General features: G+C 41.3%; 1 protein-coding gene and 1 long non-coding RNA gene across 2 annotated transcripts; one reads left to right on the top strand and one right to left on the bottom strand.

Annotated features, from left to right (window-relative positions):
• Window positions 1-20,237, bottom strand: LOC118500187. The gene is made up of 2 exons (XR_004902739.1): window positions 20,160-20,237; window positions 1-118 (listed from the first exon to the last, which is right to left on the bottom strand). It is a non-coding gene; the product is annotated as an uncharacterized LOC118500187 (long non-coding RNA).
• Window positions 19,775-26,547, top strand: SAYSD1 (SAYSVFN motif domain containing 1). Its single transcript, XM_028509823.2, has 2 exons — window positions 19,775-20,277; window positions 25,940-26,547. The coding sequence occupies exons 1-2, from the start codon at window positions 20,071-20,073 to the stop codon at window positions 26,282-26,284; spliced, it is 552 nt and encodes a 183-aa protein (XP_028365624.1). The 5' UTR covers window positions 19,775-20,070; the 3' UTR covers window positions 26,285-26,547.
• The last annotated feature ends 921 nt before the right edge of the window (window positions 26,548-27,468 follow it).

Below are 27,468 nucleotides of genomic sequence, written 5' to 3'. Positions count from 1 at the left end.
GGGGTTCCGTTGGCTATTTCTTCTCTCTGGAAGTTCCCTTGAGGTGAGCTTTGATCTTCAGAGAGGAGGGGGCAACAGGAAGATGATGAGAGATGCTACAAGTCTGTAGCATGTGATTCTGGGAAGGAAAAAAAAAAGCCTCTCTTAAAGCAATCAAGGATGCTGCTGAGAACGTCTGTGCATCCTGCCTGGTTGGAGGTCTTCCTTTTCTCTGGGACAGAATTGGAAAGGGATAACAATTCCACAAGCCAGAAGCAAATGCCTTATGCCTTTCTGTACTCAGCCCAGAGTATAATGCATTGAGTAACAAACCAATGTACAACCTTTTCACAAAAAGCCAAGGCTGCAGATCCACCGCCCCCCCCACCCCCACCCCCTTCCCCGCCCATTGGAGGGAGATGTGCCTCTTTCCCTGGGCAAGGCTGCTTGTAAAAACAGCCTGCTGCAGGGTCTGATTTGAGAGCTGACAGGAGAACATCTCTGGAATACTGCCCAGAATACCACCCCATTAGCTATTTATTTGGGGTTATAAGGGCTTTTTGATCCTCAAAATCTATATTAACATGAAAATGCAACCCTGGGCGGGGGAACCTAAATATTCAAGTATCAGAAAGGGCCCTGCAGGAAATGATAAACACTCAAAAGGGTTTAATGGAAGAAAACTTAATATGGACTATTTATAGGGATGTGCGGGAGATTAAAGGAACAGTAAGGTGTGACAAGGAGGGAGAGAGTAAGAAATTCTTTCCCTTCTTCCTACCCTTTACTATGTTCACAGTGCCTCCCCTTGACAGAACCCAGCTCACAACCAAAGAAGAAAGGAGCCTGGGTGACCCCGTCATAGAAGCCAGCCTCTGGTGCACAGAGCAAGGTAGACAGGGCAGAGGACAGACCAGGAGGGGCAGGGCGACAACACACAGCCACCCGTCCTCTCACTAACAGCTTAGGGAGTGGTTCGAAATTGCTTCTTTATGCAGAGCTGTCTGTCATGGAGCTCAGGTTATTACATCAGGATTATTATTATTATTATTATTTTATTTTAATTGTTGTTCAAGTACAGTTTTCTGTCTTTTACTCTCATCCCAGCCCACCCTCCCAGCCCTCCCCACCTCCCTCCCATTTCTACACCCACCCCCTGTAGTTTTTGTCCATCTGTCCCTTATACTTGTTCCTGTAAACCATTCCCCTGAAATTCCCTCCCCTCTCCCCTCTGGTCACTGTCAGCCTGTTCTCTATTTCAGTGTCTTTGGTTATATTTTGCTTGTTTGTTCATTTTGTTGTTTAGGTTCCTGTTAAAGGTGAGATCATATGGTATTTGTCTTTTACCACCTGGCTTATTTCGCGTATGCTCAACCTAATAAATGAATTTGGCAAAACAGCGGGAGACAAAGTCAATATCCAGAAATCAAAGGCATTTTTGTATACCAACAATGAAACAGCAGAAGCAGAAATCAAGAAAAAAATCCCATTCAATATAGCAAAAATAAAAATAAAATACCTAGGAATAAACCTAACCAAGCAGGTAAAAGACTTGTACTCAGAAAACTACACAACACTGAAGAAAGAAATAAAAAGACACAAACGAATGGAAACATATACCAGGTTCATGGATTGGAAGAATTAACATCATCAAAATGTCCATACTACCCAAAGCAATTTACAGATTCAATGCAATACCTATTAAAGTACCAATGGCTTATTTCACAGACATAGGACAAACACTCCAAAAATTCATATGGAACCATAAACAACCCCGAATAGCTGCTGCAATTTTGAGAAAGAAGAGCAAAGTAGGAGGGATCACAATATGTGATACCAAATTGTATTACAAGGCCACTGTAATCAAAACAGCTTGGTACTGGCATAAAAACAGGCACATGGACCAGTGGAACAGAACAGAGAGCCCAGGAATCAACCCAAGTCTCTATGGTCAATTAACATTCAACAAAGTGGGCAGCAACATAAAATGGAGTAAAAATAGCCTGTTCAAAAAATGGTGTTGGGAGAACTGGACAGCTATGTGCAAAAAAAAAAATGAAACTTGAGCATCAACTTATACCATACACAAAAATAAATTCAAGGTGGATAAAAGATTTAAATATAAGCAGTGATACCATTAAAGTCCTAGAGGAGAACATAGGCAGGAAAATCTCAGATATTTCATGCAGCAACATTTTTACATCAGGATTCTAAGTGCTGTAAAATCAGTTTATTAAACTGGCCTAAAAAACCTCAGTACTGAGCTGCTGGTTGGGTATTTTAGTTATTCCTGCTGCCTCTTGATCAGGGCTCTGAGAGAGGGAGGACCTCCTGGCCCTTTTCATTTCCCTCCATTTAAAGCCCAGAGAGTACATGTGAACATGTGATTTCATTAATTCACAGGTTGGCTTTGCTTGGTATGTAAATTTTACTATGAAGTGTATTATATATAGAAGAGTACTTTCAAATATATGTAGAGTTGAAAATACAGTACATTTAACACCTATGTACTTATCATAAAAATTAAGAAATAGAACATTAACTGGGACCTTAGAAGTCCTCCAAATACTCCTCTGTAAATAAAACCTCCAACCTCCTCCCCAGAGGTAGCCTTGTGTTGACTTTTGTGCTAATCATTCTCTTGATTTTCTCAATAGTTTTACCACCAAGGTATGTATCACTAAACAATGTGTATTAAGTAGAAGCACAAATCCAGCTGAGGATGAAAGGGCAATCTTGCTTCTGTTTGATCAAAGTGTCCAGGGGAGATAAGTTAAACAAAATCTTTGGGTGAGTCTTGTTCCAGTTGCCCCAAGAGTTTACAAAAGTCCCTTCTGGGGAAGTCAGTGAACAAGGTCATGAGCTGGGAAACAGGGCTCACCAGAGTTGGGAATCTGGTAGAGCTGTAGGCAGGCCAGCCACTGAATACGCAGAAGAAATATGGTCCAGAGCATGGATTGCTCTAGATTTTCTGCTTTATCACAGTCTACCTTCAGCTTTGGAAGTATATCAAAGCAGAGCACTTTTGTGGGGTGAAATGAGCAACTTCAGCTGATCCATTAAATAGATCATAGCAGAAAAAGCAGCAACCTCATTAGAAATGATTAAGGCAAGTTAAGAACTTATCATATCAGCCAGCCTCACCCAGAAATTCTGTCCTCAGGTCCTCACACTCCAAAAAAGGATCAATAGCAGTGGGGATCTTGGTGATGACAGCTCTCACCCAGCTACAACCAGCATTATTCTAATGTTGACATTTATGATGGTCTTCTCTTATTTTTATTCTGTTTTCTTCTATTTTCCTTCAAGCATGTTTGCTTTGGGGGGATGGGAGTAAGATGAAATGCCCCCAATATTATCTTTCCACCCAATTAGAGTTTTTTAAATGTCTCCTAGGAGATTTCTCATTTTCAAGAGATTGTTAACATCACTTGAATTTCTAAAAAAAAATAGCATCCTGTTCTTGTTTCATAGAAGTTCTTCTTAGATTTTTCAAAGTATATTGGCCATAAAGTGTATTTGGAAAAATTTTTTCCTGCGGTTTTTGTTTCCTCCAAAATACTTGGGTTTTGTTTTGATCTATGTCTCCAGTAATACATTCTTACCTTAGATGTAAAACTTGGCTATATGCTTATGATAATGAATGGGAAGTTTAAAAAAAAACTAATTGGGAGTTCTGAGCAGGGTGTGGGGCCTGACAACTCTGAGATTCAATTCAAAGTAGGGAAATCTGGCTCAGCTGTTTGCTAGGAGAACACTAAATATAGACATTTACTTTTCAGATACCCAAAGAATGGTTTTCCAGTATCTTGCTATGAGGGTTTAAGAGTCTAGATGCTAATGTACTAGAAGCCAGTTAAGGCAATAATATAAACATATTCCAAGTTAGTCCTATGTCAGAGCTTTATTTTTAATGAAGTAAGTCTTCAAGAATAAGATGTGGGAAGGTCATTGTCAGTCCATGCCTACAAAACCTGTTGTAACCTTGTTATCAACCAGGCTTGGCCTTGCGGTAGTAGAAAACTGGGCATCAAAATGATGGGGTTGGAAATAACAAATGAGGTTTGCTGAGTATTTCTCTTATTTAAGAAGTATGGTAGTAGATGTATGTGTATAAACTTGTTTAATATCCACAAGAGGTCTGCATGGTAGGCATTGGAGAATTACTGAAAATTTATATTTTTTATTTTGCAGTAAATAATGACCAGTGAAGGTTAAATTAGCTGGCCTAAGATCAAACAGTTATTAAGTGGCAGAGTTAGGATTCACACCCCAGGCCTTTGATTTCGAAGTTCTTTATTATTACTTTATTTAAAAATTATTTTTTCTGAGTACAGAAATATGTGCTGTTACAGCTATTTTAGAAAATACATAAAATTCCAAATCCATATGTTAAAAATATATAAGGCCACCCAAACACTGTGTAGTATTCATAGGGACACACCATAATTTATAATAATAGTTCATCATTTATTTGACTGTCTCCTAATTTGGAATCATTTAGGTTGGTAACCTATTCTCTTTTTACTACATGGCGCCAGCCAAAGGCAGCAAGCATGACTAGGAATCAGGGTCAGGAAGGAGCAGGATTGTGGGCAAGTCCCTAGGTAGAGAGCTGCTGATCGAAGGCAGTTCAGATGGATGTGGTTCAGTACCCTGGAGAGCTCCATAGAGTACTAGTCTACGAGGAACTGAGCCCAAGGACAGCCGGAAGATCTTAAAAGTTCTGAACTACTTCCCCAGAATGGAATGTCTAAAAAGACAGTACATAACTGTGATTGGAGGTCTCTTTGTCCTTAAGAGATTCATCCTTATCACTCCCTAATTCAAAGATATTTATGGGAGTAGGTCATTGTTCTCATCACTATGCCTTTTCTCATGCTGTCCATTTCCTTAGCTGGAATGCTTAGCTAATTTCTACTTACCCTTTAATGTTCCATTAATTTCTCAAAAAAATTCTAAGCTCCCTTTACCTACCCCATCAAAAACTTCCCCCTTTCTTCTTCTGCATTCCTTTTGGTCTTCCTATATATCATACTGGATTATAATTTTCTGCTTGTTCTAAGTAGACTATGAGTTTCTTGTGGGTAGGGACTGATTCTCAGTTAACTTTAGTCTTAGTAAGTACTCAATAAATAATGTTAAATATTTGATAAATGAGTGCATTTTCTGGATAGCTACTGGAGAGCTATTGAAAGTGGTTCTCAATGAGGGACAATTTTGTCCCCTGAAAGACATTTGTGAGTGTCTGGAAATAATTGTTGTTAACTCAGAGTGAAAGAGGATGTTACTGCCATATAGTAGGTAGAAACCATACATGTTTCTCAACATATTTTTATGCACAGGAGAGCCCCCACAAAAAATTATCTGGCCCAAAGTGCTACTTGTGCTGAGGTTGGGAAACCCTGTTTTAGAATAATGAAATGGGTTTAATCAAACCCTTCTTTCATCAGTTTGAGTCTTCAGAGAACAGTGAGTCCAACTGGCTCATTTTACAGATGGGAAAATTGAGGTAGCTTGTTGTGGGACCAGGGCAAAAGCTTGTACCATTATACCCTCTCCACACAGTTGTACATGGCTAAGATTATTTTTACCCATTTAGTACTCTGAGTGATATAGAAATAGAATAGTTGTCTTAATGCCCACTATCCTGGGTTCATGAATCAGGTATGGGAAAGAAGACCAGGGAAAAAATTTTGAAGTCACTGAATGGGTACGGCCAACCATCTCCCACCCCACCCTTGCATTGGCCTCTTTTCCTCTGGGAATATATGTTGTCAATCCAGGGCTGAATGAGAAGAAAGAGTTCTCTCAAAGGCTCATTTCTGAACAATTCCCAATCTGCTCCAAGAAATGAAAGATTAGCCTGTGGAAGAGTGAATTAATTTTAACCCACTCTGCATTAGAACCAATTAAAGCTCTGGAGGGCCCAGCCTGCCACAGGAGAATTCACTCTAATTTCTGCAGACCAAGAGGCTCCAGTATAATTTTTCTCCCATGAGCAAATAACAGCATTTAGGGAGACACACTCAAACTCCAAGGGTTCAAATGCCTCATATTTAGAATGCTCCTTATCCTAAAAAGTACCCTGATCAATTCTTCTCATGAGCCAAATCTGCCATTTTCCCAGCAGTAATCACATGTCTGGACTTCTCCCATTCAGCTCAGTTGACTTAGAAAAGCCAAGTGATTCAGGCATGGTATACAGTGATTCAGCAGAGGAAGAAATGTAGAAAAAAAAAAAGAATCTGCATGGCATCCTGAATAAAAGTGACTTCCAATAAATTTGGTAAACCATCTTCAAGGGATTCAGCTGAATGTGTTAAGCATTTATTGTATATCTTAAGTGTCTGGCGCATATGTGATTAGTCGAAAATTATATTTGTGGGTCCACTAAACTCTGAAATGATGCAAAGGGGAAGATAGTAGCTGCAGAAGGAACTCAACTTTATTTGCTGAAGTTTGCCTTGGAACATCAGAACCTGTATCTGTCTGTATTGGCTGCTGCTGACCTGAGAATGGGAAGGTGGGGCAGGTGGAAAAGGATAATAGGCAGCAGGTCCCAACAAGGAAATGCTGTCTCTTCATCTCTGTTCCTCATCTCCTTCCTCTCCCCTGTACCACCCCCTGATCACCTCCTACACACACACACACCATAGGAAGAAGTAGTTTAGCAACTCAGAATGTGGACTTAAGTAGGTTTAGATTTGAATATCTGTTCTGCTCATTTTCTAAGCCTTGAATAGGGATTAATACTGCTAATATCCCCAACTTGTCAAATGGTTTTAAATGAAATTATGTATATAAAGCATAGGGTTCATGAAGGCATTGACAATGTTCTAACATCACCACAGGGCTCAGTCTCTGCCTGGACAAGTTTTCTGAAGGCCAAGTAATTCAGTTGGTTAGAGTACTGCCCCAATACATCAAGATTGCACATTTGAACCACAGTTAGGGCACATGCAAGAATCAACCAATTAATGTATAAATAAGTGGAACAACAAATCAATCTCCCCCCCTACAAATCAATAAAATAAAAAAATAAATTTCTAATGACAGGAAGCTTAGTCCATGGGATATGGATGGTAAAATGTAAGAAAAAAATCCTTATTAGAGGTCCACTTGAAATTTTGAGGTCTGATGACTTCTCAAAACTCTTTACAAGATTTAAAATGGTTGGATTTGTGGTTAACCAAACTTTTGTGGTTAAAAAACCATTTTATAAGATGTAAACATCTTGTAAAACAGTTGGATTTGTGGTTAACCAGCTCAGTACTTAAGTTTCTAGAGAATAGACTTGCCGTTTAGCAGACTTGAAGAAGGTCCAAAACTTCTTGGACATGGCAATAACCCAGGGCTTAAAGTTTAGAGAGAACATTAAACAAGAATCACCCTGCCATAGGTCCAAACAGAGAAAAATGCTTTAACCATGAAAGAAAAAGAAATCCAGTTGATGGATCTGCAATTAGAGCAAATACATAGTGGTGATAAGTCCCTTAAGTGCAATGGTGCCCATACCCAGCTCTTTATCATAACCACTGGAAGAATTTTACAAAAATATATAAATTCCTGAGCCCTATTCTGGAGATTCAAGGGCCATGTAGGGGCTCAGGATCCTGTTTGTTTATTAAAGTGCTGAGGTGCTTCTGATGATCAGTCGGATTTGGAAACAGCTCAAAAGGTGGATGGCTTAGGCCCATGGGATCCTGCTTTAGAAGTGATTCATTGAGTATTAGCTTCTCGACTCTATTTCCCTTTGTAAAGATCTGGCCCATGTCTCTCCAAAATGATATAAAAAGCAATTTAGGAGAGTCTTAAGGGCCACCTGGATCTGATTCCCATTTCAGGGGTAGTGATTTTGGAATATGTGACTAAGAAATGAAACTAAAAGTGACAGCCATTATCATTTTTTGACATTCAAGTCCAGCACAGTAAGACCCAACCTTCTCCCACTACTTCCCACCAGGCATTCAAAGTGTCTTCAAATATATCTTGAACTTAAAAAAAAAATTCACATCTTCTTCCCTCATCTGCAATGTGCTCAGCTTCACTAATAGAGACAGTATGACCTGGTGGTTAAGAGGCTGGCCTTGGAATTAAGGCAGGCTGGAATTCTGACGTGGTTGTGAGCCAACCTGTACTATGCTGGCAACACCCTACAAATGGCAGAACAACAAGATAGAAGGGGCCTGGGTCACTGCCCAATGATACTCTCAAGTGATGCTGAGAAGGAAAACAATATAAAGTCCTATATTGTTCAAGCCACTATTATTTTTGGTCTTTATTCAAAAATCTTAAACTGTATCCTAACTAGTAACCAACAACAATAGCACAAGTAATAATGGTTGCTACAGAGGATGCATTTGGTGCTGGGTAAGCATATCTAAGGAAACCAAATCCTACCTGGGGAGTAAGCCCTGGGAAGCTTCCTCAAGGAGATGTTTAAGTCAAGCATGCAAGATGAGTGGCACTTAGACAGGAGAGGAAAAAGGGAAATGATGCCCCAGATAAAAAGAAAAAGTATGGCAAAAGTACAAAGGCAGGAAACAACATAGGATGTTTGGGAAATTAGAGTTTAGCAGAGCTAAAGGGTCAGGTTTGAATAGGAAGTAATGAGGCTGGGGCTTGGGAGAGGATTTTATGTGGGAAAAGATGAGGGTGTGGTGACATAATAAAAGCTCTAATTAGAAAATCCTTCACCATGGAATCTCTTGATGTCTCTTACCAGCTCTTGGTAAGAGAGAGGACTGAAAGCCAAAGAAAAAATTCTACATAGTTTCCCCCTATTATTAGCTTTCTGATGGAGACTGTAAATTCATACAGGGACTCAGTCCATGACCCAAACAGCTGGATTTCTTATGAGACAGACAGAAAGGCTACAATGGCTCCTACAAAAAGACTGTGGGAATCTAGCTCAGCTATAGCCCTACCAAAACCACCTGAAAGTGACCTCAAGTGAGATTAGTGGTTAAGTAAATTTGACCCAAGCCTATTTTTAAAAATATTTTATTCATTTATATTTAGAGAGAGGGGAACAGAAGAAGAAAGAAGGGAGAGAAACATCAATGTGTGGTTGCCTCTCATGCATCCCCTACTAGGGACCTGGCCCGCAACCCAGGCATATACCCTAGACTGGGAATCAAACCAGCGACCTTTGGTTTGCAGGCCTGTGCTCAACCCACTGAGCCACACCAGCCAGGGCCCAAGCCTATTTTTAAAATATACTTTATTGATTATGCTATTACAGTTGTCCCAGTTTTTTTCCCTTTGCCCCCTCTACCTGGTACCCCCATTCCCTCCAGAAATCCCACCATTGTTCATGTCCAAGGGTCATGCATGTAAGTTCGTTGGCTTCACATTTCCCACACTATTCTTAACACTCCCTGTCTATTTTGTACCTACCAATTATGCTTCTTAATCCCTGCATATTTTCCTCCATTCTCTCCTTTCTCCCTACCAGCTAATAGCCCTCTAAGTCATCTCTATATGTATGATTCTGTTCTTGTTCTGGTTGTTCACTTGTTTTTTGTTGTTGTTGTTTTTTAGATTCAGTTGTTGATAGTTCTGAATTTTAATGTTCATAGTTTTGATCTTCTTTTTCTTAAATAAGTCTCTTTAACATTTTATATAATGGCTTGGTAATGATGAATTCCTTTACCTTTACCTTATCTGTGAAGCATTTTATTTACCCTTCAATTCTAAATGATAGCTTCATTGGACAGAGTAATCAACATGGGAGGTCCTTGCTTTTAATCACTTTGAATATTTCCTGCCTGCAAAGGTTCTTTTGAGAAATCAGTTGACAGTCTTGTGGGAACTCCTTTGTTCCCATAAGCAAGCAATGCTCTGCTTTTCTCTTGCTACTTTTAAGATTCTCTTTATCCTTAACCTTTGGCATTTTAATTATGATGTGTCTTGGTGTGGTCCTCTTTGGATCAAACTTGTTTGGAACTCTCTGTGCTTCTGGACTTGTATGTCTATTTCCTTCACCGAATTAGGGAAGTTTTCTTTAATTATTTTTTCAAATAAGTTTTCAATTTCTTGTTCCTCCTCTTCTCCTTCAGGCACCCCTATGATTCGGATGCTGAGTATCCTTTCATATATCTCTGGGCCCTCTGTATTTCATCCTTGGAGAAATGTCTGTTCAGGTCCTTTGCCCATTTTTAATTGGATTATTTCTCTTCTTGGAGTAGAGTCGTGTGAATTCTTTATATATTTTGGAGATCAAATCCTTATCCAAGGTATCATTTGCAAATATGTTTTTCCATATGGTTGATTCCCTTTTCATTTTGCTGATGTTTTCTTTAGCTGTGCAGAAGTCTTTATTTTGATGAAATTCCATTTGTTTATCCTTTCCTTTATGTCCCCTTCTCTAGGGGATATATCGGTGAAAATATTGCTGCATGGAATATCTGAGATTTTCTTCACTATGATCTCCTGGAGGACTTTTATGGTGCTGCGACTTATATGTAAGTCTTTTATTCATCTTGAGTTTATTTTTGTATATGGTGTAAGTTGGTGGTTGAATTTCATTTTTTTGCACATAGCTGTCCAGGTCTCCCAACACCATTTGTTAAAGAGGCTATTTTTACTCCATTTTATGTTTTTATGCCTCCTTTGTCAAATATTAACTGACCACAGAGACTTGGGTTTATTTAATTTCTTGAGGAAATTCCATACTGTTTTCTACAGTGGCTGCACCAGTCTGCATTCCCACCAACAGTGCACTAAGGTTCCCTTTCTCCACATCCTCACCAGCACTTGTTTGCTGATTGGTTTACAATGCCCATTCTGACAGGTATGAGGTGTTATCTCATTGTTGTTTTAATTTGCATCTCCCTGATGGCTAGTGATGTTGAGCATTATTTCACATGTATGTGGGCCATCTGTATGTTCTCTTCGGAGAAGTGTCCATTCAGGTCCTTTGCCCTTCTTAAATTGGGTTGTTTTCCTGCTGTTGAGTCATATAAGTTCTTTATACATTTTGGAGTAAACCCTTGTCAGATGTATCATTGGCAAATATGTTCTCTCATATGGTTAGTTCCCTTTTCATTTTGATGGTTTCTTCAGCTGTACAGAGACTTTTTAATTTGATGTAGTCCCATTTGTTTATTTTTCCTTTATTTCCCTTGCCCTAGGAGATATATCGGTGAAAATATTGCTATGTGGAATGTTTTCCACCAGGACTTTTATGGTATCACAACTTGTATTTAAGTCTTTTATTCAGTTTGGTACTTTAATGAGAATTGTGTTAAATCTATAGATTGCTTTGCATGGTATGGACATTTTAATGATTTTAATTCTTCCAATCCATGAACATGGTATATGTTTCCATTTATTTGTATCTTTTTCAATATTTTTCTTCAGTGTTCTATAGTTTCCTAAATACAGGCTTTTACACCTTGGTTAAATTTATTCCTATATACTTTATTTTTCTTTTTTAAAAAATATATTTTATTGATTATGCTGTTACAGTTGTCCCATTTTTTCTCCCTTTTATTCCCCTCCACCCTGCAGCAGAACTCCCACCAGCATTCTTCCACCTTAGTTCATGTCCATGGGTCGTACATAGTTCTTTGGCTTCTCCATTTCCTATACGATTGTTAACCTCCCCCTATCTATTTTCTACCTACCATTTATGCAACTTATTCCTAGTATCTTTTCCCCATTCTACCCCTCCCCTTCCCCACTGATAAGCCTCCATGTAATTGTGATCTCCATTTCTGTGATTCTGTTCCTGTTCTAGTTGTTTGCTTAGTTTGTTTGTTGTTTTTTTAGATTCAGTTGTTAATAGTTGCGAATTTGTTGTCATTTTAATGTTCACAGTTTTGATCATCTTCTTTTTCTTAGTTAAATACCTTTGACATTTCATATAATAAAGGATTGGTGATGATGAACTCCTTGAATTTGACCTTATCTGGGAAGCACTTTATCTGCCCTTCTATTTTAAATGATAGCTTTGCTGGAAAGGCTACAATGGCTCCTACAAAAAGACTGTGGGAGTCTAGCTCAGCTATAGCCCTCCAGATTCTGCCCAGACTTCTACACGCAGGCCCAGGCAGCTGACTCCTCAGCAGGGTATGAAGCTTTGCAGGGTGGGATGACAGGAAGTCTAAAGGATGGGTAACTTTATTCCCCCAGGATGATACCATGCTCCACCCAAAGATGAGGAGTGCTTCGTGTAAGAAAGGTGGTGTTTGTGATGTGGGAGAGTGACTCAACACAGAGGTCTCAGTGGCTATGCCCTCAGCTCTCTCCCCAGAGCCACAATAACTCCAGTCTGCCTGACCCCAGGGTGAGTGGCTGCAAATGAGGTTTTGTGTGTTGGTCCTTCAGAGGGCATCTGTGTCTCTAGCAGACTCCTGTCTCCCCGTGGCAGACAGAATCCCTGCTGCTTTTCACAGCCAGATGTTATGTAGGTGCCTCTTTCTGGCTTCTGGTGCTCTGCACTGGGGAGCCTGGCATGGGGTTTAGACCCCACACTCCTCAGTGGGAACTTTGGCAGCTAAGATATCCCTCCAGAATCTCAGCCACAGCCCATGGGGGCAGGGCCAGTCCTTTTCATGTCTTCACCCTTCCTACCAGTCTTAATGTGACTTCTGTAAATCCTTGGTTATAAGACTTCTATTCCGCTAGTCTTCATTTGGTTATTCAGGTTAATTGTTCTATATTTTAGTTGTAAATCCAGTTTGGTCCTGGGAAAAGGTGAGTGTAACATCCACCTAGTCAGCCTACATCTTGGATTCCCCCTAACCCACCGGGAAAAAAAAAGCTTTTTAAAGGAAGAACTCAAATAGAAAATGTTTCCACAGGATACAAATCTAGAAAAGTAACAGAGAAGTTGGAAACAGGCCTAGTGTTGGGTAGGAACTACCTCCCCTCCCCTCCCCTCCATCACTTCCACCTTACTGCAGAAGCAGTAATGTTCCCCAGGATGCAGAGCACTGAAATGACTAACAGTTGAGCAGGCAACCAACCACCAAGCAGAGTTAGGGGCACTGGCAGTGTTGCTGCTGCTAAATCATGCAAAAGAAGCCAGCTGTGCCTACAAGCCTCAGCAGCAGCCAATGCTATTAGGATGAAAGATGGATCTATTTGGGCTCCAACCCTGGTGTTCAGGCCAGACTCTAGAAAGTCAGGGCTGAAGAGAAATGGAAGGGTTTAATCAGGAGTTCTCAGGGAAGAGGTTGAGTAGCCAACTTTGTCAAATATCAGAAAATACACTATACAGACGTGTGTGCATGTATTTTAGCAAAACAACCCATTTATTCAAAAGACTGTTAAAGGGCAACTTGATTCCCATACATTAACTGTGGTGTAGCAAGCTCCTCTGAAACACACAATGTCTATTGCTTTCTTTATGTGCATTCTCAATTTGCAAAGAGATTCTCCTGCAAATACTTTCAGGTAACTTTGAGTTTTGGAATGTGATTTACATATAGATTATCTTTGCTGTAATTCTATGAGCTTTGTCTGATCATCTGTCCTGCAAGTCCATGGGACAGTTCTCTGAGTATCAGAGCTAAGCACAATAGAACTCAAAATAGAACAAAGCAAGTTAGATGTTAGATGGAGGAAACTCACAACCTGAGGTCTTGGAAGCTAAAGGGAGTTTACGTGGTGCAAAAAGGGGGAACAAGGAAGCTTAGATAATGGAATCAGGCAGGACTGGGAAACCCAGCAAAGACTGTTGAGGCCTCCTGGAATACAAGATCCCAGTAATTATGGGGAGAGGTGGGGGACAGAAGGCAAAGCTCAAACTAGCAGCAGCTGTAGGAAGTTGCAACCACCAAGCCAAGAGCAGTTGGGAACAACAGGTCAGGCAGCAGTACCTTTCAAAGCAAATATACGATAGTAATGTAAAGAAATAGACTATCACCAGAAATACATATTGTCTACAGCAGTGCCCACCAATTATATAACCTCGCCAGTTTTCCTTCTCTGGCCTGTCTTCCCTGTGTAATTGTCTCTTAATGAGTCTACCTCCCTGACTGGATCTTAAACTCCTCAGGGTTGGGACTGTATTTTATTCGTCTTCGTATCCTTAAAGCTTGGCACAGGCTGGCATATAAAAGGTGTTTGATCAACATTTGCTGACTGAATGGTCTCTAAGTCCTTGGAGAACAGAGTCACAGAATGATGCATCGGTCATTTGGACTCTGTCCTCTACAGAGTCCAGTATAAAGTATGGGCCAAATTGTCTTCCCAGCTGTCCGGAACAGGCTGCTTCAGTTGAAGCACTGTGGCCCTCCCCTTTCCTTCCTTTCTCTTTTCCTTCACTTCTTTATTCCCATCTCCAAATAACATTCTCCTCGGATTATCTAAAGCCCTGTTTTGTTTGCCTCAAACTTCCAGACAGAGGGCTCATAAATATGAAATAGCAATCAGCTCTGTAGTTTACTTCCCTTTCTGCAAGCAAGTCATAGGCCTTGTTTAGGTCTTATGTAGGTATTAAGTTTGGGTTATCTTGGAAGATTCTGAGATGATTTGAGTGGAAGGGGTTAAATGGGAAAGTGACTCCAGGAAGTGCTGATAGTGGAGCAGGTGAGACACCAAAGGGAAGAAAGGTGATATATGTGCTTTAATAAGCAGGTACTACTGTGGGCTCATTTCCTCCTGAGGACCCTGGGAGACTGTGTAATATCTCAAGGTCATTCCCCACGGGGATGAGGGAACTGGAGTACTGTTCCATCAACTCCTGTCCAAAACTGGTTGAAGGCTATTTGATAGGTGGGGGAATAATCCCCCCACACTGCTAGTCTGCATCACGTATTAGTTAAACATACTCCTGCAGCCAGAAAGTCCCAGGTGCTGATACTGGGTTGGCCAAAAAGTCCATTTAGATTTCTCCATAAAATAAAAAGACACATTTTTCATTTTCACCAATAACTGTATTGATTTGGATATTTTGAGTATGTTGGCTATCTCCTGCTATTGGCTACTAAGGGGTAGAGGCCAGGGGTGCTGTTTACATTTTCCAATGAATAAGACAGCCCCACAGTGAAGAATTATTTGGCCAAAATATCAATAGTACCAAGAAACCTGGCAAACCACTTTTAACATGTTCAGTCAGTCACAGCACTTTTTCTGTATACTGAACAAATTATTTTTCATGTTTCGGTTGCATTTTTACCTTTCTTGAAATAATATAGCATAATATGCCAAAAATATTGTGTATTTTCTTCCATCTTCAATACTAAAATGGGTGTACAAAAATTCACAATTTTCTGGGTTTTTTTATTTTTTAAAATATATTTTATTGATTATGCTATTACAGTTGTCCCATTACCCCCCTTTACTCCCCTCCCCCTTGCACACCCCCTCCCACCCACATTCTGCCCTTTAGTTCATGTCCATGTGTCTTAAGTTCTTTAGCTTCTACATTTCCCATACTATTCTTGCCCTCCCCCTGTCTATTTTCTACCTACCATCTATGCTACTTATTCTCTGTACCTTTTCCCCCTCTCTCCTCCTCCCACTCCTGTTGCTATCCCTCCATGTGATCTCCATTTCTGTGGTTCTGTTCCTGTTCTTGTTGATTGCTTAGTTTGCTTTCGTTTTAGGTGTAGATGTCAGTAACTGTGAGTCTGCTGTCTTTTTACTGTTCATATTTTTTATCTTCTTTTTCTTAGATAAGTCCCTTTAACATTTCACAAAATAAAGACTTGGTGATGATGAACTCCTTTAACTTGACCTTATCTGAGATTAAGTGCATGCTGATATGACAGCTGTCACAATATAATCTAACAAAATTGTTTTGAATGAAGTTAAAGACAACTAAGCGCTACTAGAGCCACCTTACAGAAAAAAAACTAATCTTTTTGGCTAACCCAATAAAAAGAAGCCATTAGCATGTCCACCAATAGTGAGATCTGAAGGCATATGGGCAGTGGCATCAACACTTTATATGACACATTCTTATCCTGATGACCCAAGGTTTTCCATTCTCTCTTCCCAGTTTGATCTACTTGGACTGAAACAGAGTTCTCCATTTGGAAGAGATTTGGCAGTAATCTCAGTTAACCAATCCCTTCTTCAGTTCCAAAATCCTCTCTACAACATTCCTGACAGGTGCTCAGTCAGCCTCTGCTTGAATGCTGCTAGTTTCAGGGAGCTCACTGCCCTGGAAGGCAGCCCATGTTGTTGATGTTTTTGAGGTGTTGAAAAAAAAACCCCTTTTTTTTTTAGATTCTACATTTGTCACCTTGTCATTTCCAACTGTTGGCCTTAGTTCTGCCTTTTGGTGCCCCACAGAATGATTCTCCTGCCCCATTCACAGTAGCCCCTTTAACAGTGTTTCTAAAACTGTTAGGTTTTCCGTATGACTCTTGTTCTCTAACCCAAATCATCCACTGCCTTCACCAGTCTTGCAACAATATGGTCTCTAGACCAGTCTTTCCCACCTGGGGCCAAATTTGCCTCCTAGGCAATGGAGGCAAATTTTTCTCCAGGAGACATTTTTGGTTGTTATAATACTAGCAACTATGAATTATGGCCAAGGAGGCTGCTAAGAATCCTACAAGATAATGGAAAACAATGCCCTCAAGAGGGTACTCAAGAGGCAACCACACATTGATGTTTCTCTCCCGTTGTTTCTCCTTCTCTATACCCCTCTCTGAAAATGAATAAAGTCTTTAAAAAAATTATTGGAATCTCATTGGTGAACACAGGTGCAAAATTCCTTTAAGAATTACCGAGCTGAAGCTAGTTTTTAATTTTGTACTTTATAAAGTAACTGAGTTTTGTTTATTCCAAGAGTGTGGAGCTGTTTAACAGACACTCTATTAATGTAACTCACTGCATTAATAGATTGAAGAGGTGGGAGTCAGGAATACACACACTCGTGCACACACACACACATAATTTCATATATACAAAGTTTTTAATAATAAAAATTAAATTCATACATTATAAGAACACTTTGAGACCTTATTTATTAGAGGAAATGAAGTCAGATCAGCAGTTGTTCTTCATGATCATTTCTTTCATCTTTACTTTTTTCTATTCTTTCAGACTCTTCCAAAAGGATTTAAAGAGGTTCACAAAGCACTGAGATAAAATAAATCTATAATAAATCAGAGAGTGAAGCAAATGGGAAACTTGGTTACCAGAGCAAGATAAAGCTGGGATAACATTAGCACTTGGCTGGATATTCCTCATTTATTCCTCTCAATTCTCTTCCCATCCTTCTCCTGCTCTCTGCTTCTTTATGGGCTCTGTAGTACCCAGCTTCTCCTATAGCTGCAGGTCTTGCTGGGTTCTAATGACCACTCTGTCCTCTTGCTGCTGAGGCCTAGAGGCTGATAACACTTTCTGTGAAATGACCCTTGCCTTGCTGGTTTCCTTAATCCCTCTACACTTTTGTAACAAGCTCCTTCACCAAACTCTTTTTATGTAACCCTTTTGAAGGTTCCATGTTTCCTGCCAGGGAACCCTGATTGCAGTAGCCCACAAATTGCATGCCTTAAGTCTAAAAGCCTACCAGAAGTAGACCATAAATACAGCTTTAAAGTCTCAGTGTGATTATCAAGTGGGAAACACAATCAATGAAAGAATTCCTAGTCCTTCAAGAGAAGCAGACCTACTACCTCTCTGTAGCCTTTGGCAGCAGTTTCTCCTCCTGGATGCTCCACAGGAGGGCCAAAGGACAGCGCCATCCGGTGTGTTGTGTCCTAGGATGCTGCCATAGTGGAACCTGGCAACTGGTAGATGCCAGTAAAATCCTCAGGTGATGCCCGGCACATCTTCCTTGGCTTTCCTTCCAACAACACTTTTTAAACAAATCTATACAAGCTGTGTTTTCTGATACCTCTTTGTGGTTTCTGGAGCTGGGGGTCTCCCTAGCCCCTTTACCTGGTGTTAAACTTTTTTTGTGTACCAAGAAACCTGGGTGCACAATTCATTGTATAAACTGGAAGGGGGGGGGAGGGGGAGGGGGGGGGAGGCAGTGCGCGTGCAGAACATATTTACTCCCAAAACCAAGATGAGCAAGAAATTTTCTCTCATTTCTTAATCAGAGGTCACTGTGGTAAAATGACCTCATTCTTTTCCGTCTTACAAACCACTTCTAATTATTCAGGGCTCAGTCCTAAAATATCTTCTCTGCTTATCCACATTCACTCTCTAGTTGATCTCACCTAGTCTCACAGCTTCCAATATCATACATATGCTGATGATTCCCAATATGTATCTCCTGTCTTGACTTTTCCCTGAATTCTAGTTTTTACTATCCAATTGCCTACGTTGGCTATCCAATAGGTATCTCAGACTCTTGTCATGTCCAAAATAAAACTATCTATGTTTATTCCATAATCCTCTCTCCCTGATCTCCCATCTCAGCAGTGGGTCCCAGCATCATTCATTGGTTGCTTAGGGTGTGTGTCTGGGGGCAAGGGGAATGGGCAAAATCTACCATCCTTGATTCCTTTTTCTCACACTCCACATTCAATCCATCGGCATACCATGCTGGCTCTGATCTTCAAAATATATTCAGAATTGACCAACTCTCACCATTTCCATCACTACCACTTTATACCTAAAACCACAATCTCTTATACTACTGTATCTGCTCCAAACTGGTATTTCTCTTACGTTTTCACTCTCCCGTGGCCCCACCTCTAGCAGCCAATGTGATCCTATAAAAATGTCATGTCACCTCTTGCTCAGAATCCTCCAATAGCTTACTATCACACTCAGAATGCAATACGAAGTGTCCATCATGGCCTGTACAGTTTTACGTGAGCTAGCCCTTGGATACCTGTGCATCTTTATTTTCTACCATTCTTTTCCTCCTTCCCTCTCCTCCTTACTCGTTATACTGGCCTCCCTGGTGTTCTGTGCACAGGTCAATCACACTACTTGAGGTCGCAGAATCTTTGTACTTGCTGTTTTCTCTAAAACACTCTTCTCCAGATTTTCACATGCATCACACATTTTATTTAGAGCTCTACACAAACAGCAAATTCTCAGAGAAGCCTTTCCTGGTCATTAGCTCCAAATAGCCCCACCATTCCTATTATCTTCTTCATAGCATTAAGCAGTACCTGACATTACATTAACTATAAATATGTAGTTATGCATTTGGTTGTCTGTCTTTCCATTTAGAATGTAAGCACTAAGAAAACAGGGGTTGATTTCATTCACTCCAGCATCTCTAGTGCCACAATACCTGCCACATAGCAGGCTCTTGATTTGTTTAATGAACAAAAGATGCCATTCTAGTTTGTCTAGTTTCTTGATTCAAACAAAGCAAGATCCAAGACATGTTTGAGTCTCAATTATGTTAGATGCTTAGAGCTTTAAAAAGTATATCTTACAGTCCTTGTCCTGAATTGTGACCTTTTGGGTGAGAAGTGATTGGGAGAGGGCACAAGTGAGCCCTTGATGTACCAGAACAGTTCTTTAGCTGGGTAGTAGTCACACAGGTGTATATCTAAGTACAAACTTATTGAGCTGTACACTTAGGATGTGTGTATTTTAAGGTGCACTTCAATTAAAGTCTTTAAGTTTCTGACCTATCTAGATGCACCAACAGGTAGTTTCCATTGTGGCAACAGCAATGATAGAGATATGCACAGCCCTGCAGGCAGTGAAAAAGCCACCAGCCAAGTGCTAAAACTGGCATACGCGTTAAAAAGAAAAGACTGCATCCTGTTTTCGTTCCAAAAAGGTCCTTCTTCAACGCCCGTTCCCACGGACATTCTTCAACGCCCTGGGATAACATTTCCAATCTGGTCCCCAGTACGCGCTCCAGCTGCTGGGGAGCAGATCCCTGACCTCAGATGGAGGAAAGAAGAGAAACCCGGGTCAAGAGAGAGGGACAATGGAGGAATCTTTAAGCTTCAGATTCTTAACTCCTATGCCTGAGAAGATGGACACCACGTCCGCGTGCTTTCGGAAGGGACTATTAGCACATACAACCCACGGAACGTCACAAACCTAGCTCACGCTGGAACGCCAGACCCCAGCGCGCACGCGCAACAAAGTGCCGCCGCTACGCAGGCGCACTGCGGCCTACCGCCGCGCTAAACTAGGCGCAGATTCTCCGAGGTCGGCGCGCGCTCCCGGACTCCCGGGAGTGAGGCGCGCACCATGGAAGAGCGGTTAGCCGAGTTCCGGGCGGCCCGAAAACGGGCGGAGCTTGCGGCAGAAGCCAGCACTTTAAGCCAGAGCGCACAAACCTCGGGAAAGAAGGCGGAAGCAACTGCAACTCCAAAGTCAGCTTTGGGCTGGCTAAAACTGTTCCTGGTGTGGAAACGGAGGCCCGAGAGTTCCCAGGCCCAGCCCAGCGTAGTTCAGGTGAGAGGCGGGAGGCCTCGCCTCCAGGGACGTGGCTTCTGGGCCGCTTTGGAGGCTTCTTGGGAAATTCCGGCCGGCCCCGCCCCTGCTATCACGTGGTAGTCTTCAGGCCCCTCCCTGGTAAGGGATTGGCCTGCCCGATCACGTAGCGGCCCCGCCCACGGGTCCTGGCCCACAGGCCCCGCCTCCTGGGGTCTTGGGGGCGGACTGCTGGCGGAGGCGGAGCTGCTGGCACTTTTCACCTGTTCCTGGAGTTGGGTGGCACGTATGTCACACGTGTCAACACTGATGAGTGGGTTTGACAAATTCTTTTTCAGGTAGCTCCGGATTACTGGTGGGAAGCAGGGTCTAAGCAGTGATTTTCAACCTTTTTCATCTCATGGCATACATAAACTACTAAAATTCTGTGGCATACCATAAAACACATATTTACCAACCTAACAAAAAAGTAGGTATAATTTTGATTTATTCATGCCAACCAGCTACTGTTACATTGACTGCTGTTAATTTTTAAAAAGCTTTTATTTATTTATTTTTAGGGGAAGGGAGGGAGAAAGAGAGGGAGAGAAACATGAATGGGTTGTCTTCAGCACAGCCCCAACGGGGAACCTGGCCCTCAACCCAGACGTGTGCCCTGAGTGGGAATTGAAAACCAGTGACCTTTCCGTTTGCAGAGTGATACCTGGCATACTGAACCACACCAGTTGGGGCTGCTGTTGTAATTTTTTTATTTGACAATCTAAGGGGAAAGTGGTCAGTGCCCCTGATTAAATAGTCAGGCATTGCCTGTTTTAAAAATTCTTGCAGCACACTAATTGAATATCGCTGGTCTAGGTGCTGGAAGAAAGCACCTCTGCCCTTGAATCATTAAGAGTTGAGTTGAGTTAGTTAAGAGATCATCATTGTGACACCCTGTGGTTTTGTGAAACCTTTCCACAACTGTGTTGAGCCACAGCACTCTGTTAATGGAGGGTAAAAGGTCTAATTGGATAGCGATGAAAAAGTGTCAGTAATTAAGGCTTTATTTGATTTCACACCTGGACCGCGTGCAGCCAGTAACCCACATGGCCTGTGCTTTAGAAATGGTATTTGAATACTAAACCTGTGAAAGTGTGGTAGTTGTAACTGCCAGAGGAGGCATGTGTTTGTGTGTTGCTGTTGAACAAGAGAAGCTTATTCAGGTTCCACAATGCATCTTGAAGGTGAAAACAATATTTAGATTAGTATGATAGTTTTGCCCTTTAATTCTTTTAGTAATCTTATTTTACAGATGAACTTAATTCACATCTCTGTACCTTCATTTAGTTTTCACTCATGAGTAAGGTGACAAGGTGACTTGCATGTGAAATTGGAGTATCTAAGTGGGAATACAGGACAAAGTACCAAGGGAAAACCAGTGCTTTGAGACAATCTATGACATAACCTTTGTACTTCAGAAGTGTAATAAGAGCCAAAAATTCCTTCCGAATTCCTTATTAAGTTCATTTATTATTGCACAACATTTGGTTTTAGGGAATTTTTTAAAATCGTGAATTGTTACTCAGTTTTGATATTGTTCTCTATGACAGCATTCCAACTGATTTGCAGAAAAAGAGTGCTGCAGGGTTCAAACAAGCCATTTTCTCAAGTGCCTTTTGTCTCAGGGTAACTTTATTGTTGACTAGAACTCACTGAGCACAATTGCTTAAGCTTTTGGAATCCACGTTCCTTACCCCTTTTTCTTCCTGCAGATAAAAAAAAATGTCTCACCCACACAATGAGTTTTTGGCTATATGTCTCATTGCCAAAGGAATATGAGATCATTGAGTTGAACCCAGAGAATCTGAACTTGGAGACAGCTTCCACTATCAGAACCCAAAAGCTGATTGCCTGACAAAAGGATGAGAAGAAATACTGGACCTTTGATTGGTTCTTATTAATCAAGCTGTTTCTGTCCTAAGTTCATTTTCATTGACTCAGTTATCACTCCTGGGTTTGCTCTGGTGTGACAATTCTCATTAAATTGTTTTTTTCTAATTTATAATCTATCTCTGCCTAATAATTTTGGTGGCACACAGTGGTGTGTCAGATTTCTTAAGCCTTGTATTTGTAATTACTTTTGTTCAGTAGTCATTGATAAGGAAGCATCCACATCCTCTCTCCCCTACTCTCGGATTTAGCTTGGGGAAATGCAGTCCCCAAAGTATAATATAATATTTCTTTCTGTGACAAACTTCCACAAGATTAGGACAAAAGTGCTTGCAACTTTCTAAAATCCTGTAGAAACCCCCTGTCTCCCTCCCCAGACATATTCCACACCAGCCCCCAGGGCACCATCTCGCCCCAAAGTTCACTGCCCACACCTGTCTTGTAGCTCCTCACCTCCAACCCTTGGCTCAGGTTGGCCCACTGCTCAAATGCACTTATTCTTTGGAGTCACCTGGCTAAGCACAGTCTTTGCATTAGCTCCTCAAGTCCAGAAGTCTCCTTTTAGTTTCCTCCTTTCCCTCGCCACCATTCGTTCATTCAGCAAAATCCTAGCATGTGCCCACCTTGTTCAAGCTACTCTCCTGAATTTGGGGAGACAGTGTGACAAAGACAAAGCCCTGCTTTCACAGAACTGCTGTTTGGGCTTGGGGAGGCAGATAGTAAACAGAAAAACAGAATGATGAATGCTATGAAAGGGGGAGAAAAACACACACTGTGATAGTGAATTGGGGGTGTGGGGTGCAGTGTGCCACTTTAAATTGGGTGGGCAGGAGAACCTCACCAAGGGGGTGACATTTCAAAGAAGGAGCCACTCTTGCAGAAACCTGGGGACAAGGCCAAGGACACATGTAATGGCATTTTTGTTGAGGTTTATAGAAGAGGGAGCCAATGAGGTGATAGGAGGGGACTGGGGCATTCCTCTCAGAGAGAAGTATAAGTGCAGAGACCCTGTGGTGGGAAGCAGCTTGGTACTTGGTGAATGGAAGTAGGTATCTTCCCTAAACCATGCCTATATATGCTTTGATGACCACAAACACTTCCCACTTGCACACAAGATGCACTTGAATTAAAATGCCAAATGAGGCAGAGGAATTCCCCATATCCCTTCACTCCTTTCTTTGTCTCTTTGCCAGTTCTGTTAAGCATCCCCCACTTCCTTCTACCTCTCTGATCCTTCCACTTGCCATCTCCCATAAAGTCTCCTAACTAACAGGGGCTTTGGAGGGAGATCATCCTCAGATCCTAGACCAACCTCATCTCTGCCTATCACTAGCTGTGTGACTTTAGGGGAGTTACTGAACATCTCAGTGATTCCTTATCAGTAAATTGGGAATAATAATGCCTGCCTGGATTATAGGAGAGCAGGGATTTTGAAATCACTTAGTAAATAAATGATGGCTATAAGGATTATTTTTATACTACCTCAATAATATAATAAATTCTGTTTTACTGTAAATTTCAAGTCATGCACTGTCTTGCTGATGTTGCTGAAAAAGAAAGCTCTAATGAATAATATTTCTGAAAGCAACATAAATCAGATGACCTGTATTTTTTTATCAGGACCAAATAATATTTGTGGTCCCTTCTAAAATTAAGTGGAAAGTAGGAGATATAACTGAAGAAATGAACGGACAGTTCTGCTGTTTATTGAAAACCTATGTATGGGTACTGCGTTTGGCTCTGGAGACATCAAAAGGTAATGCCAAGTCTGTGGCTTCATGGTAGCAATCGAGGGACACATGCAACCTATATTAAAAGAGAAACACTTCAGTAAGTATAATTTTGCCTGTTTATTTTCTTAGACAATTTTTTTGATAGTCATCTGTATATCATACTGTGTGTTCACCACCCTGAGTAAAATCTCCTTCCATCACCACTTACCCCTTCTTTACCCTTTTCTGTCTCCCCCTTCCCCTCTGGTAATCACCATGCTATTGTCTGTGTCTGTAAGTTTTCTTTGTTCCTTTTCAAAAGATCTTATTTATTTTTAGAGAGATGGAAGGAAGGAAGAAAGAGAGGGAGATAAACATTAACTTACGAGAAAAATATTAATCGGCTGCCTCTCACATGCCCCCAGCTGGGGACCTGGCCCGAAACCCAGACGTGTGCCCTAACGGGGAGTCCAACTGGAGACCTCAGCGCACTGAGCCACACCCGCCAGGGCTACGAGTTTTCTTTCTCTTTGCTTAATCCCTTCACGTTTTCCACTCAGCCCCCTGCCCCCTCCCCTCTGACAGCTGTCAGTCTGTTCTCTGTATCTGTGAGTCTGTTTCTACTTTGTTAGTTTAACTTACTGAAAAAATAAATAGAATTAACAAAAAAAAGAGAGATACTTCAATGCTGAATAGTTTGGTGCTCAATGAGAAAGAGCCAGTCAGTGATTGGGGAGGCAGAGGGAGTGCCCTCTGTGCCTTCTTGGCCTTCCGTAAGGCCAAGAAGGTCAGGGCACACACAGCTTGGCAATCGTGCTTGCCTGGGAGGAAGGCAAGGGGCTGAGGGTTGGAGAGGAAACAGAGACTGTTCCAGGCCACAGACAGGTAGTGTCTTTGGGTAGTAAGACCAACTGAACTGGAGTAGAGGGTGCATTTGTTCAGCATTACATTGTGTTGTACAGGAGATTTTCTTAGAACATCATTTTTGAAATGGTAAGTCATAACCTTTTAGTGAGTGTTGACATCAATTTAGACAAATCTAGCCCTCTGTTAAATTTTAAAAAATAGAATAGAAAATGACAGCTTCATATGTAATGAAGGTATTTATTGATTTGTGAAATGTTTTTTCTGTTGCATATATACATATACATGTACATGTGTATTATGCATACTGGGTCACAGTACAAAATTTTAAAAAATGTTTTAATTGTAGGTCATACCCAAAAAAGTTTGGAAAATATTGGAATAGAGGTCAAGCTCCCTAAACCTACCTAAATACTTGTGTCTCCCATTAGCACTCAGCGCAGGAGTCTGTGTATTGGCATTTCTAGTACTGGCATTTCTATCTGTTGAATAAATGGAAGGCCTTGGATTCTAGCCCAAAAAGTTTAAATTTTAACCTGTAGGCAATAACAGTTTGTCAAAGGCTTTGTGAACAGGTGGTCGACTGGTATGTGGGAGATTCGTTTAGCAACTGTATGCACAAAGAATGGCATGAAGAAGGAAGAGACAGGAGGCAGAGAGTCCTCTCAGGAGACCCTGCCTGAGTCTACGGATGTATAGGATGGTCACCAGATGGGTTGTGGCTATAACAGTAATTTTTATTTTTATGTGGAAGGGGTTTTTGTTTTCTCTTCTGGTGTAATTCTCATTTTAGAATGATGTCACTCAAAATTTTAGCTCATCTAATCCAATCAACAAACATTGAATCTGTGTGTGAAGTATACATGTGGTTCTTGCATTATCAGTTACTGGGGAGCTTCTGTGTGAGGCACAAATTAGTGCATGTTAGCATCAGACTCATCTGAGAAAATGTCTCTCATGAAGGGGAACCTGTCCACGTGCCGTACAGTTTTTATCCAGTCATCCCACTAAGTGCTGATCAGTTTTGATTCAGTCAGAGCAGAGCAGGGCAGGGCAAGGAAATAGACATCAATGAGCCAGAAGCTTTCCCGGAGCAATGGGAGCTGTATCTTCAGATTGGTTTTCATCCTCTCAGGCCCATTACCCTTTATTCTTTCTTCTGTTTGTTTGTATCCTAGGAAGCCTCTCAGCCCAGGAGCAGCACATCACAGCCCCCACGGAGAACAGCCATTCCCCCGCCATTGCCACAGGACCAGTCCTTCCTGACCAGCATCACCTTCTTGAAGGTTCTTCTCTGGTTGGTCCTGCTGGGACTATTTGTGGAACTGGAATTTGGCCTGGCTTATTTTGTCCTATCCTTGTTCTACTGGATGTATGTCGGGACACGGGGCCCTGGAGAGAAGAAGGAGGGAGAGAAGAGCGCCTACTCTGTGTTCAACCCAGGCTGTGAAGCCATCCAGGGCACCCTGACTGCAGAGCAGTTTGAGCGAGAGTTACAGTTTAGACCCCTGGAGGGGAGATAGGGCCAGCTGTGTGTTATCAACTAGCCTCCTAGCAACTCGGCCCTCCTGGCATATGGCCTGGCATATGGACTTGTGGGTTTGTTCAGGTGTCCCAGATTAAGGACAATTTGCAAGTTATTCTTTTGACCATGCAGTTCTACCTGCTTTCCTTCATCTTCTGCTGCAGTTTCATCTCTGAACTTGTATTTGGTTTTGGTGAAACTCCCTGAAAGACACTCACTATAGGTTTGATGCAATTTATAAAAACTAAATACTCAAAAGGAGACTTGTTTGTCTCATTATTTTGAGAGAGATGATTTTAGAGCACCAAAAAGGCACTGGGGAGATAACTGTAAAATATCCAGCTCTTTGTTTTAATGGTCAGGTCCATCAGGATTGTGCATTAAAAGTAAATGTTCTCTTTAAGCCTTTTCATGGTTATAGCATTTTATTTCCTGAAAGGCTTAAGTTGCAAGTTTTGGTTTTCGGGGTCTTATTTTTTTTTCTTTCTGTTTTGTTTTGCATTTTTGGTCATTAATAGTATTGAAAAATAAAAATATCTTTAAAACTGCCACTGGTGTGGCTCACTTGGTTGGGTGTCCTCCTGCAAAGTGAAAGGTCACCGGTTTGATTCCCCATCAAGGCACATTCCTGGGTTGTGGGTTTGGTCCCTGGTTGGCACGCATATGAAAGACAACCAATTGATGTGTCTCTCCATCTCTTCATCCCTTCCCTACTCTCTCTAAATTAATTAAATAAATTAATTAAATAAATAAAACAGCTACTTTTCAGAAACAGATCCTATTGCCCATCTCCATCCTCTACTCTCCTCAGTGATTCTGCCCCTACTCAGTGAAGGATGATAAGAGAAGACAAAGCGCTGGGTGACGTGTAGGGTGGGGTCTCACAAAGTCGATATGGGTAGATTTGATAAGTAGTTGTTAATGATAAAGTCAGCCAGAAAAAATTCTTGAGTGTGTACAGAGGGGACCTCTGGAAGTGGAACTCCAGACTTATTGGTTGCTTGGGGAATTTCTTGTATTCTAAGGGCTTTAGAGTAAGCAGTCCCCATGCCTGTGGGCCTTTGGTGAGAAATTATGTAAATATTGATAATTGGGCATGCTTTCATTGTTTTCTTCAGTACAAAGTCAGAATTTGGGTCATGAAAATTGGGCTAAACAAATCATTAAAAACTTTTTTAGTAG

The sequence above is a fragment of the Phyllostomus discolor genome, chromosome 4, assembly GCF_004126475.2.
Source record: "Phyllostomus discolor isolate MPI-MPIP mPhyDis1 chromosome 4, mPhyDis1.pri.v3, whole genome shotgun sequence".
In the NCBI taxonomy this organism is placed as follows: domain Eukaryota; kingdom Metazoa; phylum Chordata; class Mammalia; order Chiroptera; family Phyllostomidae; genus Phyllostomus; species Phyllostomus discolor.
This window is presented reverse-complemented; position numbering and strand designations above follow the sequence as displayed.

Coding starts and splice junctions, on each gene's coding strand:
- SAYSD1 (XM_028509823.2), top strand. CDS start 20,071: ATGGAAGAGCGGTTAGCCGAGTTCCGGGCGGCCCGAAAACGGGCGGAG. Junction 20,278..25,939: donor CCCAGCCCAGCGTAGTTCAG/GTGAGAGGCGGG, acceptor TTTGTATCCTAG/GAAGCCTCTCAGCCCAGGAG.